The 19,660-nt window shown below is 31.4% G+C and overlaps 1 protein-coding gene across 2 annotated transcripts in view; it reads left to right on the top strand.

Moving 5' to 3' along the window:
* Positions 1–19,034, top strand: part of LOC136975143 (repetitive organellar protein-like) — a 41,940-nt gene extending 22,906 nt beyond the window's left edge. The window contains exons 1-2 of one of the 2 annotated variants that reach the window (XR_010880751.1): positions 11,008–12,834; positions 18,684–18,810. Coding sequence is in view for 1 of the 2 variants with exons in the window: in XM_067270168.1 (XP_067126269.1) it covers positions 18,684–18,956 (273 nt within the window). In the remaining variant the exon portion in view is untranslated. Of the gene's footprint in view, positions 1–11,007; positions 12,835–18,683 lie in introns of those variants that run through there. The other variant, XM_067270168.1, reaches the window with a different exon arrangement.
* Positions 19,035–19,660: the final 626 nt, after the last annotated feature.

Here is a 19,660-nt window from a genome sequence, read left to right as displayed (position 1 = left end):
AAATTTTTTTACATTATATGAAGCAAATGTATGCAAGAAGTTTGGTATGCAAATGTATGCAAGAAGACTCATTGTTTGGTAAAGTAGATTCATCAAGCTGTAAAAAAACTGTAGAGTCTTTAAAAAATCAGTTAGAGAACTCTCCATATTCCCAGACATTTTGTCAGTTTGTCTCTGTACTATATTATTGCATTAATGGGATTTTCTTATAATATCAGATGGTGGCTTGTGCATTACAGTATGCAGAACCTCACTCACAGCTGGCACTATCGATTCATCTCCAATAGTGTGCGGTTTTTCTGATTTAACAATAAGCAAGGAAATGTTGTAAGAGGCGCCCAACCCCATCATCATCTTGTTTCAATGCCACCGAAAACATACCAACTAAAGTTAGACATCTTGAATGTTGTTGTTTGAGCATTTTAAAGTAAGATAAATTGCCATCTTTTCTGTCAGGATGTATTTTGGTCAAATGTTCTTCTAATCATGAAGGTTTCATGGCTTTATTTGAGAAAACTCTGGCAAATCAGGCACATTGGTAATGTCTTGTTTAAGGCCGCCTGAATAAAATCATATTTCAAATACTCGAAATTATATTGTCTACATTTTTTCTTTGAATCCAACATGGATCTATTAAGAAAGTTTTAAATTATGTTACTAATATCGGCCAGTAAAAGGAATAATAAACAAATAATAATACTGAACATGTATGTACTTACCTCTGTGGCACACAGTTATTACAACAAAAATATATTTTTAATAAGTGGTCCATGTAAGTTATCCTTTGAATATGATCTGTACATACCACACAGAAATTTTAGGTTCACACTTGCTCTGAAGGAACTTTGAAACAATCTCATATGGATAAAAAGCCTCACATATTTATAGTAATATTTAATAAACCTGTCAAAACGTGCATAGATTTGATATTCTGCACATGTGTTAATCTTGTCATGACCTGTGCAAACTTGTAAATGTAAGCTTTGTTGATTGAGCCAGAACATACATGCACACTGTAGTGCTCATGTGGTACACTGTGCATGCTGCAACTCATTCCTGTATTAGTCAAAAAAGTATTAGGAACAAAGCTATATCTACTTTTAATGTGGACTGATCTTGCTTAAAAGACATTTAGAACTATTTGTTGAAACATGCATTCAATGACTTTTAGTATTAATCAAACTTTTCAGCACATTCTTGCTAGTATTGTCCAGGGCAGTCCTCAACACCCTCCTAAATTTGCCTTAGACCAAAACAGTCCTCTTAGATCTCTTCAATGCCCATCAGTGGGCAGTACCAACCCCATTGGGAACCACTGGCGTAGACAAAGAATTTTGAGGACTAATAAACCTGAAGGATAAACAACAATCAGGATATCATGCATCCACATTATTCAATCTCTTTTTGACCATCAGGGCTGCTGCTTGTTGAGTTTATGCAACATGAAAATTCTATCATGCCATTAATGCAGCATCCTACTGTAATATATTGCATGCATTACAAATGCAAATTCAACACAGGAATCCCAGAAAATTTTCAAATTGGATCATCATGCTTTATAACAAAACATGCCCTCATACAGCCAGAAAGACAAAGGACCTGCTACAGCAGTTTGAATGGGAGGTGCTTGAGCATCCTCTCTATAGTGCTGTCCCGTTGACCTGTGACTTTCATGTTTTTGAAGAAATAAAAAAGCACCTAAAGGTAGGTGAAGTTTTCCTTGGATACCAAAGTTCAAGCTGTGATTGGTTCCACCAGTGTCCACTACATTCTTTGAATGAGACATAAATAAGCTTGTCATAGTGAGATAAATGTCTGAACAACCAGGACAATTACTGGTAAAATATTTATATTTTGTGTTGCTTTTGGCTGGTTATTTATTGATCCACCATTAATACTTTACAATATAAACTAATATTAAACCAACAATACCTTTATTCTTCATAATACTTCTCAAGGAGTTGAATATTTTTGATGTTAAATTTAAAATAGTCAAACCTCAGTTTTTGAACTTAATTTATTTCTAAAAGTTGTTTGAAGACCAATTTGCTCTCAAACCAAAACAAATTTTCCCATAAGAAACAATACAATATGGATTAATCTGTTCTTGACACCCAAAACAGTTTTTTTTTTAAATCTTTTTAGCTGTAAAAATGCCTACAAATGCATTATAATACATTATCTATGTCTATATTCATTTTATATGTACATTAAAAGCAAAATGTTTCATCACCACCAAATGAAATCAAAACCATTGCTTTACAAAAAAGTGCTGTAAAAAATAGATACATCTCTGCCTGGATGAAATATAACTAAATCAATCAGAACAAACAAGTACTTTATCCACACTTTCTAAAATATTATGTTTTAATTATGTTTTGATTTAAATTTTATTAATTAACAAAATTAATTAATTTTAACTTTAGTTTTAATTTCAGTTTCAGTCATTGTGTACAACCAGAGTTTTAATTATTTTATTTTTAGTTTTAATTAACTGGTTACCTATTATTAATAAATATTAAATTAAATGCTAATATTATAATATATAATATTATATTAATAAATTTTTGTTATTTAATTTGAGTTAAGCACCTTTAAACACAGATTCGTGGGTGTCATTTGTATTAAGTGAATGTCAGTTAATGTGGTTTTTATTAATTATTTTGATTTAAATTTAATTGTGACATGTATTGATAAATGGAAGTAGTATCTTATCCGCATATGCATTGAAATCAAATTTGAATAACATCATCATTAATGGTTTGTGTTAACATTATCACCAATAATGTGAGGCAATCTCGGCACCACTATCTTCCAAATTGGTAGTCCTGTTGTTAATTAGTCAGGTTGTCAACTTTCTTTAACACAGGTAATATAGGGAGTTGACTGTCTGTCTCTCATTAATCTGTGGCTGGCTCTTGCCGAGTAGATTGTTCAGTGATTGAGTTATTGTATGGCAACCAAGAGCAAATATGGCATTCAAAATTTTGTTTGTAAACTGAATTGTTTGAAGACAGAGGCATACAAAACCTGAGGTTTGACTGCACTCACTTCTATAAAATATAAGTTAAAGCTTTATTTCTGAATTAAGTATTTAGAATTTTTCTACTTCATCTGCAGATCCAAGCATACAATTTTGTATTGTAATTTTGTGTCTGCATATGAAGTTGGAGTAGAACACCAAAAAGATATTTTAATTTACAAATGAAGATTATTATAAAATAAAAATGGATTTCTTTAATTTTTTTCCTCCCTTACATAATGTTTTTATGGTTTCTTTTTAACATAATCAAGAAATTGCAGCTCCTGTATAACATGTATTTTGATGATTTTTATATATATTTATTATATATAACAACAATGTGTTTGTTATATATATATATATATAAATGTGTTTATTAAGACAATTTTTATTCACTATTTCATTACTTAAAAAAAAAAAAAAAAAAAAAAAAAAAATTATAACTTAAATCAGCTAGCTATTTATAGCTGTAGAAATGAATATAATATAATAATGAATATTTAGTATAAAATTAATTCTAGTCTGTAAAATTTTAAATTTATTATCTATATTTTATTTGTCTTGATTTTTGTTAACAAAAGTGTTTAAATTTTTCAAACAAGATTTTTTGTTAACATGTAGATAACTGGTGAATTGAATAAATGATAACAAATCAAGGCTCTTCCAGCAAAAATATTTATGAAATGTTTTCAGCTGCCTAGAATGTGCCAGTTACAAAGTTTTGATTAGTTTTTGGTAGGAAATTTCAGAAACAAACTTTATGACAACTCAGAAATTGAGGCTAAGTGACAGCTATTCAATTCATGAGTTCTTTTCACTTTTTTTCTTTTTTTAATGCAATTTATGCAACTTTCAACACAAATTGAGCTAATGACAAACATTTGCACCCTGTAATGGCTGCTAATCTGAGCAATTCAATGTTTTTGAATCCTTTTACTCATTAAAACTGTTCACATAATGAACATAGGTTTATAATTTTTCTAGTTTAAATAAAACTTTCAATTTCAAATCAGTAAAATTACATAATTTTTTATTTGATTATCTTATTGGAAATATATTTTGAATCCAGATTTTCAAATTAAGACAATAAAGTTTTTACTATTGCTCTTCAGGATTTTCCTCTATCAGCTGGTTTTTCTCTACACTTGGAAAAAACTTCTTTCTTATTCTCTGTCCTTTGTATCTTTCTTTGTCAATCTTCTGTCTGTTAGGTTTTTACTCACACCTTTATTCCATGATTTCCTTAGTCTATCTCTCAACTTTGGCCAGTAATTCCTAATCCCTCATCATCCTTCTTGCCTCAAATGTTTACTCTATAATTACTGATGTTTTGTCCATTCTATCTACATTACCCATACACTCATTATATCTTGATGTTGTTTGTCTGAGGAATTTGAATTATTTTTTTCAACTGATTTATCCTTTATAATATTCTAACCAATGTTAAAGAGACTAAATTCCATAAGCAGTTGACAAAAGAGTGACAATACTATTGTCATTCTTAAAGAATGCTGCTGTTGTCTTTCTGAAAATTATGGGTGCTTCTTTATTCTTTATCTGTTGGCTTTAGTGGACACTTTTCTCCTTTGGTCTAATTGTGCTGATAGGCTCTACAGCACCAAAGCATTGAAGCAAGGAACATGAGATAGAAAAAATTGCTGAAAAACAGTTTGTGAAATAATCCAACAGGAAGTTTCCTAAGGAAGTCTATTACTATTACAACAATCTTCCAGGACTTTGTCAGGGTCAAACTCACAGATGCATCTTGATAGGTTCTAGGACAATAATCCCTTGGATAAAAACCCCAGACAAGAAACATCAGTTTTAAATGTTGGTAGATTAAATCAAATATATGCTAACATCTCCTAAACCAAATTTTTGGAATAAAAATCTTAAATTCGATTTTTATTCCAAAGATTTGATGACAAAAATGTATTTTTATTAACACAAAATGAAATTTCTGACAAAATTCAAGTCCATAACCATCAAAAAATTAAAAATTAAAACAACTGAGAACTGTTGACTTATTGCATCACAATCAACCTCTTTTCCACATCTGGAAGGTGTCAATTGGTGATTACCACATTACTATTTTTCAATGAATGTCTTATGATGGTCAAGGTAACCATGATTTAGGAGCTTCTTGGCCCTGCATCTGAAAGCCTTCTTAAAGAACAGAAGATAACCAACAAACTGCACAGGCCAGAGGAAGTAAATTGTAAATTTACTATTCTATTGGTCACGGCCTGGAATCTGGCCACTGAGACAACTGTCAGATCAGATTCCTGGTTCAGCTGGGAAGGAAATCAGAAAGATTTTGGATTAGTCCCATATCAAAGAGCCTGACCTAATCCACCCTTTTAACTTTGTACACTTTTAATTAATGAGCAAGTCAAATTTACACTCTTTAAGTTGATGATAACTCATTTTTCTATGCAAACACATTAATAGGCAAATAATATTATATAATATCCTTACTTAAATTTTGGGAATTTGGAAATAGCCAGCTAGTATAATTATTAATTTTAATAAGAGATTATGCCTAACTCTAGTGCCAAATTTATTTCTAATCTATAATCATTTATCCAAAATTTAGCCCGATCGTTTACGGCAGTTGTTGGTGTATTTGCTTAGTATTAATATAATACTTAATGCACTGTCAATGAATGTTTTAGGACTCCTAAATTTTTAAGTAAAGCACCTAAAACATTTAGAGCATCATCTTGCTCACCCCATTTATCAGACTCACAGTAAGTTCAAAACAAGAAACAAACAAAAATTTTTAAACAGAAAATGTGTTAAAATACACCTTAAAATTCCTTTAAAAACATGAAGACAATACAAAACATTGCAGTGAATATATTATTAATCAAGTTTATAAAAAAATCAGTCATGGAGTTTATAATCTAAACAAGTTGAAGTTTTTGTTGCGTCTTGTGGATATAGTGTCTAAATGTAGTTTGTATTGGTGTTCATACTTTGTGAAATGAACTGTAGGTGTATTTTTGTACATTTTTTATTTTAAACATAATAGTCTTGGATATTTTTATTGATAAAAATTTTACACAACAAAATGTTAACAATAATGAAGAAAGTTGCCAGAAAAATTACTCAATGATAATTTAATACTCTTTCACATCAGTATAAGACACTATAGATTATAGTTATATCATTTTTGACTAAAGTATATTCAGTATATTTTTTGATGTTTTTTGTAGAGTGTATTTTATATTCTTTCTTCTTTTTTAATTGTAAAGTTAAATATGTGTTTAAACTTAAAACACAACATATGAAGGGAATGCTGAAGGCTTTGGCTTAGATTGTTGATATGTATATTAGAATGTAAATGAAGACAAAAGCCTTAACTTTTAAAATGTTTTTGGATTCCAGCAGGCAAGTTTACTGGACTTGTGCAAAGGGAAAGAGTGTAGAAGTGTGCTCTGTCCCAGACCCAGTGGGAAAAATTATTGAATAGAGAAGAATTGAACTAAGCTTAGGTCTTTTGAGAGCCATTTGAAGTCTACTTTTATCATATCTGTTATAATATATATACAGTCAAACCTGTTTTTATGCGGGGGATAGGGACCGCATTAAAAAAAATCGCACGAAACTTCACGAATGGCTGTAAAAAATAGTTTTCGCAACACAATTAAAAAATATTTTTTTTATGCGGTCAACAGGGACCGCATAAAAAAAGTCTCACATAGAAAATAACTCAAAACCGTACGAAATAGAATTTATTGACAACAGATGTCAGCACTTGACTGCATCGTCTGGTCTATCGTCTGTTTTACATATTTTTGTCCAGGTGGTGTTTTGTTGACTTAAAAAGTAAATTATTTCATTTTTCGCATATTCATGCAATAATATTACTATAATAAGTGCATTTATGCTATAATAAGTTTATTTAGCTATAATAAGTCAACGTGAGACATGACGAATCGCACGAAACTAGTCGCCAACTATACCACACAAATAAAAATTCGCACAAAAAAAAAACGCATAAATTAAAAATTTGCATTAAAAAAATCGCACAAATAAAAATCTCACATAAAAAGAGCGCATAAAAACAGGTTTGACTGTATATCCAAGATTGATACCTAGTTTTACCTGATGATCAACGTTTCCTTGTATTTGATTCCAGTTCAGAAAATAACAACAGAATGTTAACCTTTGGAATATGTGACATTCTTAGACTCTTGGAAATAACATCTCACTGGTTTCTGGATAGGACTTTTAAAATAGCTCCTGCACTTTTTGTTTAACTGTATACCAATCATGCCCTAATAAATGGGTAAACTATTCCATGTGAACTATTCCAAGCATTACTGCAGAACAAAACTCTGGACGCATGTATTGAACTGTTTGAGAAATTAACAATAATGAATGTCAGTTTTGGCAAACAAGTGTCATGATTGATTTTGAATGCAGTTATAAACAGTTTTCACAGACTGTGAAATTAAAAGATGTTTCTTTCATTTTAGTCAGAAGATTTAAGAGAACAGTCTGCAACAACATTAAGGAGATTCTGATTTTTCACTGAAATTAAGAATGATTCCAGCACTTGCATTTGTACTGATAGGTGAAGTTATAAGTACTTTTGAGAAATTCTCTGAATTTCTACCTACAGAAATCATACCAATTGTGGATTATTTCAAAGATTCCTACATTGGAAGACCACAGTGTCATGGACAACAACAACAACCAGCTTATGCCATTGAGATGTAGAATATATATCAACAATCCATAGATAAATTACTAAAAACAAACAATTCAGTAGAAGGATGGCACAGAAGTTTTCAGTTAAACATTGGAAGCTCCATCCCACTGTTTGAAAATTTATTGGATTTCTTCAAATAGAACAAATATTATGACAGATTACTTCAATTAAATTCTGGCTGGCATCTATTACAAGCTGCAAGAAAGAAGTATGCTAATTCAAATGCATGGGTTCTTACCGTCATTTGCAGAATTATGAACTATCTACATGAGATAGCATACAATCTCTCTCTGTAACCAATAATATCCAAATCAGGGGTTCCCAACTTGTGTTCTGGGGAACCTAGGGTTCTGCCAATAAAATTTGGGGTTCTACAATAAAATCCATTGAGTCTAGTGATGTATGAACGTGCCAATGCAGTTTTGGGATGTGAGGTTTAATTGCTCTGGTCTCAGATCAAATCTTTTTATGACTTTCTATACACATGCTAGAGTTATTTGTAGCTTTATAAACAGTGGGACCAATTTATCAGTAACAGAACAAACTGAAAACATGATATAATGGTTTACAAGGTAATGAAAACCATAAAAATGGTAAAACAAGCTAGAAAAACATTTTTAAAAATATCTTTAAAAAGTATCCAATGTATAAATAATAATACAACATTAAATATTCTTTAATTTGTTGATAACTGCAACATAAGCCTATTGAATGTAATGATGGGAGTGGCCAGTCAGATTCTGGTGGTACAGTACATACAGGTAATCCCCGTATAACACGGCACTTCTATAGCACGGATTCACTCTAACATGGTTTGAGAATTGGGAACATCCTCGTATAACACTGCTTTTATAGCACGGTTCACTCTAACACGGTTCGGGAATTAGGTAAAACCCTTGTATAACATGAAATGTATTAAAAACTGTTACCAGTTGATGATTCTCATGCTGAAATCATCATATAGGATAAATAATCTCTGGTAAAATATTTACTTAAATAAGTATTTTACCCATAAAAAAATCTACTATATAAAGCTGAAAAACTGGATACTATTACTGTATGCCAAAAATGGCCACTAGGGGTGCCCCTAGCAATTATTTAGATTAATTTAAATTAACAATATAAATTATTTTATATATATTTTATATTTTTACAGTATAATATTCAGTATATTATTATTTTTATTTGTAATTTTGTATGCCCCGATGCCTGCATCAGCCTTTTGTGAATCATAAATCCGATTTTAAAGGATTTAACAGCATGTTTTTTTAATTTTTGGAACCTAACCTCCCTTTTTGCACTAATTCTTTGTTTCGTATAACACGGATTCGCATAACACGGCAGTTTTTTGGAACGTAACTCCCATGTCTCTACTTTTGAAGTACCTGTACTTCAAAAGTAGAGACAGGCAAGGGGGAATCAATATAGGGACTAATAGGGCCCACAAAAATTGAATTATTATCATAAATTTTATACTTTTTCATTAACAATGAGCACTTATTGATATAAAATTTTTCATTCAACACCATTTCATAAATAAATATATTTCAGCTCTGATTTTGATGTTATTAAAAACAAATCTTAAACCCCAATTTAAAGATTCTTAATCTAACAAAAATTGGGGCCCCATGGACTTCAATAAGCCCTAGGCCTGAAAAACCTAGATCCACCCCTGGAGACAGGACACCCACATCAGAAGAGCATCACATAGTCCCGAGAGATTAATTAATGCCCCATCATCTGTAGTATGTTGGAACACAAAAACAGGCATGTAAGTCAAAGATGATTAGAGTTTTGCACCTCAATAGTTTTATGGTATTTTAAGTATTTTTTGTATAAAAATATAGTGAGAATCATATAAATTTATACTGCTTTTAGTATTGTGTATACCCAAATTAAAATGTGGAGTGTTGGCTGAGAGAAGGAGTTTTGTAGAAAAATATAGCAAGTATAAGGTTTCTAGTGACAAGGAGACTGAAAAGGCAGATAAATCCAGGCATAGCACTATTTAAAATATTGAAAGAAAATAATTTAATTACCACTTTGAATTAAAACCTTTGCTTAATTCAAAGCAGTAATTAATATTTGCTTTCATTATGAATCTTCTTTTTTTCGGTAAATTGTTTTTTGGTATTTCTATTTTCTGTTTTATCTATAATTGTTTAAAAAAAAATGTCTGGGTTCCAACATGTTTTTGCTAAGGTGAAATGGGTTCTGTGATAAAGATGAATTGAGAACTGTTGATCTAAATAATACTTTTAAATTGTAATTTTTTAATCAGGAATTTTCATACTTCAACTATTAATTATTGTAATCAATAATTTGTTTTCTCTAAAACAGAAATATTAACTTTAGTATTATTTAAAAATTTGTACTACCCTTTTGTTGTGTTAAATACATTTCAAAGAAACTTTTAGTTTCAAGAGGAGCTTTTATTTTTATATTTGAGATTATTGTTTAGGGAGATTTTTACATGGGGATTTTATACAGGAGTATTTATCCATGGATTATTGTCCTGTTATTTCTTGATAAGGTTTAAAGTGGTTCAGATAGCCTAAAGTTCTGTTTATCCATTAGATTTGTATAAGAAAGTTTATTATGGATGCACTGTTTGAGCTGTCTTTTGTAGTACAGCTTCATTTGTGCTTAGGTCTTGCTCTATTGGCCAGTACTTTAAAAAGTGCTCATTTTGCATGCATACATGTGCTGTAACTTAAGCTGTTTTATCCTTTTAGTCAAGCTCTGTGTTGTCAGCTAAATATAAAAATCTTAGTAGTTCTTCAAAGCAATTTACTGGTATTGTGCTTGCAATGGCCTGGTTAAACGTATTTTTGTTGTTTATATATTTCTCTCTTTGGAAGAGGAATGTAACTAGAGACCAGTAAATTGCTAATAACAAGCTTTATTTCTTCAAAATTTGTACAAAAAATAGGTTTTCCTTCTGGCAGTGTACAGTGGTGCCTTGTACTTCAAACAATTCTGACTTTGAATGTTTCACAGTTTGAATGATGCTTCTATATATGAACTTACTTGTGCAGTGAAAGAATGAACTTGCTACATAAATGCCATCTGTTGTACACTCAAGTCATCTCTTGCTGTGAAAGTATCTCTTGCATTATGCTCATGTATTTTCAGTACTTTTTGCTTTATTTTCGGTGTGTTTGGTTTGTTTTTTTTATATACATATATATTACCAAACACAGAAAATATATATATATATTTCATGTTATGTATGAGTGTATGTATAATCTATAATCTCTATCTATTAACCATGGCATCCAAGAAGTGTGTGGGAGCAATGAGACCTAGGAGGAAGGTTGTAACAACAATTGAAATGAAAAAGGAACTTATCATGAAGCATGAAAATGGTGCACGTGTGGCAGATCTGGCAGCCATGTATAAGATGCCAAAGTCAACAGTGTGCACCATTCTTAAGAATAAGGAAGCAATAAAAGCAGCAAATGTGGCTAAAGGTGTGACAACATTAACCTCCAGGAGATCACATATTATTGAGGAAATGGAAAAACTCCTCCTAGTGTGGATAAATGAGAAGCAATTGGCTGGTGATATCGTCTCTGAGAGGATTATTTGTGAAAAAGCAAAGCAGCTACATAGTGACATTAAGAAATGCACACCTGTAACCAGTGCTGAAAGTGAGGAGTTTAAGGGAAGTAGGGGATGGTTTGATAAATTTAGGAAAAGAACTGGGATCCATAGTGTTGTGATGCATGGAGAGGCTGCTAGTAATAATGTGGGGGAAGTTGAAAAGTTTGTGAAAAGCTTTAAGCACTGTGTGGATAGTGAGGGATTTGTGCCTCAGCAAGTGTTCAGTTGTGATGAGACAGGCCTCTTCTGGAAGAAAATGCCTAAGAGAACCATTATTACAAAAGAAGAGAAAGCTATACTGGGACATAAGCCTATGAAAGATAGGCTTACTTTGCTGCTTTGTGGTAATGCTAGTGGAGATTGTAAGATAAAGCCTTTGCTTGTGTACCATACTGAAAATCCACGTGTGTTTAAAAAGAACAATGTAATAAAGAGCAAGCTCAATGTTATGTGGAGGGCAAACATAAAATCACAGCTTACCAAGCAGTTCTTTACTGAATGGGTTCATGAGGAGTTTGCTCCTTCTGTGAAGGCTTATCTTACTGAAAAGAACTTACCACTGAAAGCTCTTCTAGTAATGGACAATGCTCCTGCTCATCCTCCAGATTTACAGGAAAATTTGGTGGGTGAATCCAGCTTCATCAAGGTAATATTCTTGCCTGCTAATACCACATCTCTCATTCAACCCATAGATCAGCAAGTCATCTCAAATTTCAAAAAACTGTATACCAAGGCAATGTTTCAGAGGTGCTTTGAGATGACCAATGAAACAGAACTGACCCTCAGAGACTTTTGGAAGGATCATTATGACATCCTTCATTGCTTAAGGCTCATTGATAAAGCATGGAGGGAAGTTTCTCTCAGGTCAATGAACTCTACTTGGAAGAAACTCTGGCCAGATTGTATTTCAGCCAGAGACTTTGAAGACTTTGAACCAGCATCTGTGGTGAATGAAATTGTCTCTCTGGGCAAGTGCATGGGGTTGGAGGTGAGCGATGAGGATGTGGAGGAATTAGTGGATGATCACAAGATCGAACTAACCATAGAAGAACTTCAACACCTTCACAATCAGCAACAAAAAGAAGTTGCAGAGGAAATTTTTTCAGAAGAGGAGGCCAAGAGAATTTCTAGTGCTGAAATTAAAGAACTGTGCACTGTTTGGGATAAAACACAGGCTATTGTTGAAAATTGGCACCCTAACAAGATAGTGGTGAATAGGAGCATTAACTTGTTTAATGACAATGTGATGGCCTACTTCAGGAACATTCAGCAAAGTCGCCAACACCAGACTACATTGGAAAGGTTCTCTGTAGAAAAAGGGGAAAGTGAATCAAAACCCTCAATCAGTAGTGCTAAGAGGCAGAAGAGAGAAAGAATACCAAAAGTACAGCTATTTGGTGTGTTTATTGAAAGTGACTCTCCGTCCAAACAGTAACCTTTCTCTTCCTCTCCACAAGCCACATGGGACATCACACTTCTCACTAAGGTATAGTAAATGCAAATTTTCATTTTATTATACAGTATTTATGTATTTTGTTTTCATGTTTTAATTTATTAGTTAGGCCATTTAATGGTGTTAGTTTTACCTTAAATTATGTTTGCTGTTTAAGTTTATCGAAATGGCTGTTGTTTAGGGTCTGGGAACGGATTTATTCACTTTCCGTTATTTCTAATAAGGAAAATTGATTTGGACATTAAACAATTCAGAGTTCAAATGATCTCCTGAAATGAATTCAATTTGAAGTATAAGGCACTACTGCATATAAATTTGTTTCTGATGTAAAATAATCTACAATTTTGTCATTAGTATTAAAATTAAAATATGCAAATTTGAGACCTAACACAGCTAAGAAATAGTTATTTTGTGGTTGCTCAAATTATTTGATTTATATCTGTTTTCCCATTTCCAAATGTGGGTGTGAAGTTTTATTCTTTTTGTTAGTAGGGTAGATGTACCAGTTTTGGCCAGAAAACAAATTTAACTTAAAAATATAATCACAAATGAAACAAACTTTTATTGTTAACTATGTGAACAGTTAACAATAAAAGTTTGTTTCATTGGACAGATTTGAATATGTGGTTATTATATTTTTAAGTTAAATTTGTTTTCTGGCCAGAACTGGTACGCTGGCCAAAACTGGTACATCTATCCTACTTCCTCTCCACCAGTATTTTTCTGCTCTTTTCTAATAATGACACCCTCAGCTTGATAATTTTTTTGTCACCCCTATATCTTTATCAATATAGAGTTACTACTCTTTTAATAATACACATAAGAAATGTTATGGCACTATCCAGCACTACATTTTAAGACATTGATGGGCTCCAATGTCATGAAATATAGGGCAAATGAACACTGGTAGTTGGTCACAGATTTGCATTTCACTAACAGGCTGGTAACATGGAGTTTTCTTCACATTTCTAACAACTAAATAGGGGCGTTTCCCATAGAAAGTCCTCCCAGGAGGCACTCCTCCCCTTGGGAGATTGCCCATATGTTGTGCCATCTATTTTGTGGCACCCCTGAAGCATCATTGCAGCACCAAGTGTGCCATAGCACCCTGGTTGTAAACTACTGCTCTACGTTATCTTTTCTGGCACTGGAAGCATTGTCTTCACCATTATCATGTGGCAATCCTAATTACTTCGTATTACCAGCTAATCTCAAAGTTGTTTCTGCAAATCCACAAAGCTGATTACCAGTCAGAGTATCAGGAATTTTTCTTTCTTCTTCAGATATGCTGTCTTTGTCACTAAGCTAGTAGGAGGCTGAATATACGGGGGGGTGTAAAAGTAGGTATACAGTTGTTATTAAGGGAAAACATACAGAGAGAAAATAGGAAAAAAAAACATTTATTTTTATGTACAAATTAAATCACAAATAAGGAATGCAAACTAATAAAAGATAATAAAAGTAATAATAATGAACACCAAACATTTGTATTTCTGAACTGTATACCTACTTTTGCACCCCCTGTATATTGTCATTTACTATATCATTGGTAGAATTCAGTTCTTCAGATATTTAAGAATTTCTTAAACAATGCAACATCTATAATTCAAAAATGTTTTTAAACATATCCTTCAGTATAAAGCAATAATCATATTGCTATCTACAGGGTTTCTACACATCTGGAAAGTCTGGAAATTTGCCTCCTTGGCTACCTTGTTGATTTTTTTTTGCTCACAATAACATAAATTAAATATAGTCATCTGCAGGCAGCAAGAAGTAATGTCGTACAATGCAATTTATGAAAAGGTATGCAGAATATTTTCAGGAACCAAAATTTGCACACAAAATAAAACCATAATTTATGAACCAATTAATAATTATTATTACACAGTTTGGAAAATTCAAATTAAATCATACATATAAGTAAGTACGTCTACCATACAATTTGCCATGCAATACTAAACTGATAAGTTAACATAAATACAGTGAAAACTGCTTAGGCGACCACCTGCATTCGACAGATACCTGTCAAAATGGGCAAAGATGTCTGGCACGGAATAGTTTATACATAGAATCTTCATATAAGTTACCTGTATTAAACGACCACCTGTGTAACGTGACCGCAGGAATCGATTTTTGGTCTGAAACAACAATAAGCGACCACTTCCACGAATATATCTGGTCTAAACTAAGGCACTAGATAACCCAGATGTGCTCATCTGCCATGTTAGTCCTTAGAAAGCAGACAACTCTCATGAAAGTTCAATAGAAGGGGCAAGAAAATAATCATAAATTCAACTATATCTTAAGATTTTGCAAGGTCGAAATGATAAACTTTGCCAAAAATTAATGCAACTACAGTTATAAAATACAGCTAAATTTAAAAAACGTGTAATTTAGATTGAAAAAAAATTACACATGGGGAAAATAAGTTAACACAATGATCTTGATTGGAAAAACCAAGAGCAATAGTAACTTAGCAAATTTGTCATATGTAAAATGTTTTTATCACAAATTAATTTTAATTAATTTGTGATAAATAACTTTAATAATAATAATATTATTAATTATGTTATATTTATATTTATTAATTTTAATTAATTAATTTGAATCAGGGATCTATTCTAATTAGAGTCTCAAGAGTCAAGGGAAACACCAGGTCTTTGCTTTTGGTTTCTTTTATTTATTAAATACAGCTATATTGTCATATTGTGATTGTGATTATTTCTTTTTTGTATTGTTATATTTTTAACCCTATGTGTTTGTGACCAGTTAGAATAAAAGAAAACAAAAACAAAATCCGATGCAAAGAAAACATTTATTTTGATGCACTTTTTGTGTATTAAATTTTATTTTTGGATTTTGTAATAGTGTTCTTTGCTGTTTCATATGATCTCACAGTAACAAAATGCTGTATTATTTTTTTCATCACCTCACAACATGAAGGTAATGTCTTGCAGTATTTCAGGACAATATTTACAAATTCATCATCTGGATGATATTTTCCTTGGAGTAATTCAATTTGAATTTCTGCATAGGCAGCATCTGCTGCCTTCACAATATCATATACTTTCATGCTGGGTTATATTAACCCCCCCATATGATGTATATTCCAAAAGAAGACTATCTTGTCCTGCTTTAGTTAGATCATCTACATCTCCTGTCATTTCTGTTTGGCAGTCACTACAAACAGATTTCATCAAAGAGTGGACACAGCTACCTGCAATATAAAAAAGTGAATTCTTGTAAACAACATTGCTGTTACCATTCATTTCAATGGCACTTTTTAGCCTCTTTGTCACATTGTCATCAAAATGTGTGTGTTGAGGTTCAGCTTGTCTTTCTTTTGGATCCAAAATGTTCAATAAACTGTGATCATTATCTTGTGCATATCCTGACTTCAAGTTTGATTCTTTTTCAAGAAACTGTGCAACAGACACCAATTTAATGGCAGTTACACAATCTAATATAGTGGGTATTGCCTTAGTTTTACTTCTTATTGTTGAGACGTTCTCAAGAGCATCTTGGGTCAGTCTTGGATCAGTCAGATCAGATGTGTCCTTGCTGTTTCAGTGTGATTTACAGAATCTCTTAAATTATTATATAATGCACCATCATTTTTATAAAATGAGAGATCTTAGATCCAAAATGCATCAGTTGCTTTTTTGTGTAAAGTGCATGTTAACTCTTATGTATACCCATATTTTAAGACATTCTGTAAATTATTTATTTATTAGTTTTAGCAATTTTTTAATTATAAACAATTTAAATACAATCTCACTAAATGGAGAATTTATTTCTTTAACATCTTTTAACTGAAAACAAGAATCACATATTACATTATCTTAAAAACAACTAAAATCTCACCTATTCCCAGTTTGTTTCTCTGGGTCACATTGGAAGGAGTCATGGAGTTTAGGGCCACAAGTATATTGTGGCCCAATCCTTAAAAATACAAGTATATTTAAGGATTAACATGTCTAGATTATAATAATAAGTATTAAAACTTTATCACAAAAAAGTATATTTAAAAAAATTACATCTACAGACACTTTCAATTTTTATATAGAAATAGATAAATTCATTTATTATAAAGGAGACAAACAAAAATTTATTTGAAAAAAAATATTTGTCTTATTTTGGTCTCTAATTAATAAAAAACAACAAAACACCATTTTAAGGTGCATTGTTATTTAACTAATATATTTATAAATAATATGTAGCCCAAAAAAGTAGCTAATGTGCCAAATGATATTTTTTTATGCCAAACTAAAAAAAAGTGTAGCCAAATTTGGTGCAAAGTAGCCAAATCTTGCAATGCTGGAAGGAACACCAAATAAAGCTGGAGTTGTGACTCAAAGGATTATAGACCCAAATATGGAGAAAGGACAAAAGATAAAGAAGTGAGGAAAGTTGGAAAATTAAGGATTAATATTTGCATAACAGAAGATCTATTTAACCTTTCTCACTACTATTTATCTTTTGGACTTTCTCTCCTTTCTTTGAATTTGGGTCTATAATCTTTTGAGTCACAACTCCAGCTTTATTTAGTATTCCTTCCTCATTCACACATTTCCAAGTATTTGAAAATATTTTCTTTCCACTCAAAAATAAAATATGTATAAAGGTTTACAGCTTTGTGAAACTTCTTTTTTGAGTTTATGCCATTGAAATAAATAAATAAATAAGTAATAAAAATTTGTCAGTTTTGTTTACACATTTATTGGGCCGCATTGGAACTTGCCTTGGGCCACATGCGGCCCGCAGGATGCAGGTTGGACACCCCTGTATTAAACCATTCTTGACTAATAGTTTGTGTTCAGAAAATTCAATTAATATGAAATGCATTTCAGATGTTACAATTATCTTGATATTTCTCTTCAGTTCTACCAGTTACATTCATATCAGTCTCTCGCATACTATTTCTTCTCCATTGTAAGTTGAGTTAACATGAAATAACACAAATGTCTGTTATAAAATACTCTTGCCAGATGGTGTTGAGATCTAAACAATAATTTAAATTTATCATAGTTACTATCTGTATGTGTTCTTTTATTTTTTTTTAATCATGTTTTTTTCCCATAATCCAATATTTTATTCTTTCCATATTAATATTACATTTATTTTCATCAATGTTCTTATAAAGCTGAATTACTATATCCCAAATCACTGGCTCATTGATTTTCTTCTACTTGTAAATTTCTTTTCATTTCTCCTGTGAATTCTGGCTTGTGCATGAGATTAAGTAAATAATAATAGTTTTTTTTTAAATATATCTTATAATTTTAACTTCTTTTCATTAATATTTATTATTATTTGTTTTAAACAATGTTTAATCTCTGGTACTAATTGTATTTTAAATTCCAGTATATTTTTATAACATGATGATAAAAAAAAAGTAAAAGAACATATACAGATAGTAACTACAAAACATATGATAAATAATGATTGTTTAGATCTCAACACTATCTGGCAAGAGTATTTTCTAATGGATGCTGAAATTGAGTTAACATGAAATAACAAGGTGGAGAAGAAATAGTATGTGAGAGACTGATATGAAAGTAACTGGTAGGACTGAAGTGGAATTTCAAGATAATTGAGACATTTGAAATGCATTTCAAATTTATCAATTTTTCTGAATATGAATTATTAGTCAAGAATGGATTAATAGACAAGATTTCTAAGTTTCTTGTTTTTATTATAACTAAAAACAAGAATCACATGTTATGTTAAGATTTTAAAGAAATAAGTTCTCTATATAGTGAGATTATATTTAAACTATCTGTAAATTATTTTTAATAAAATTTGTTGTTTAGACAATTTATCATTTTGTTTTTATTAATTGTTTGGTTTTCTTAATTTCTTTTATATTTGTCTTGTAGAAAGAAGAATTAAAGTCTACAGTACAATCTGTCACTGAAGTCAAAAGGAAAAGGACTTTATCTGACTCATCTGACATTTCATTTTTTGAAGAATATTATAAAGCTAAATTAGAAGCTTTGGAAAGAGAACATAATTCAAAATTGAATGCTATTAAAGCTGAACATGAATTAAAAGTTAAATTCTTAAAAGAAGAACATGAATTCAAACTTGGGTATCTGAAATTGAAACAAGAATGTGAAGTTTTAAAAAAACTGAAACTTAATCATAATTAAGCTTAAAAAATACTTCAGATATACTTTTATTACTTTATATAGAAAAGATTTAGATAATAAAATTTTAATCAAATGGAATTATTATATTTCTCAAATAATAATAGTTGATTTTAAATTTACATAATACATTTAAAGTATTAAAATATAGAGAATCTATATAGCTTCAAGCCATTTGAGGTGATCTTGTCAAAACGTGGAGTGAATGATTGCGGCACGGGTGAAAAGAGGCTCTATTTCTGGGTCAGATGAATAGACTGCTAGGGCGGTGTTTTGTCTATGGTGTAATATGTCCGCTTTGTGCTCATTAATCCTCGTTTGTATGTTGCATTTGGTGGATCCGATGTAGATGGCTTCGCTGTTATCTCTGTGGTCGGCGATGGGTATAGAGATATCCCGGAAGTCTGTTTCTATCCAGAGCGTCTTTTCCGTTCCTAAGCCACTCGAAAAATCGTTGGGCATCTCCTGAAAGCTAAGCAGATATCCTTTTTCTTCGCTATTTGGTAGTATATGGCCTTCAGTGCCGGATTGTAGGTGATCGGTATATATTTAGGTGGGGAACCATTGGAAGGAGGGGTGTGGGTGGGAAGAAGCCGTAGGGCCTCAAAGTTGTTTTTGCGTGCAATGTTGTGATATCCGTGTTGTTTAGCTATATTCTTGATGTGCGCATTTCCGAGTTGAAGGCAGCTTGCGAGGAGGAATGGGTG

Source organism: Centruroides vittatus, unplaced genomic scaffold (assembly GCF_030686945.1).
Source record: "Centruroides vittatus isolate TY-2023 unplaced genomic scaffold, ASM3068694v2 contig_364, whole genome shotgun sequence".
In the NCBI taxonomy this organism is placed as follows: domain Eukaryota; kingdom Metazoa; phylum Arthropoda; class Arachnida; order Scorpiones; family Buthidae; genus Centruroides; species Centruroides vittatus.
Note: the sequence above shows the minus strand (reverse complement) of the source record. Positions and strands in the feature narration are given on the sequence as shown.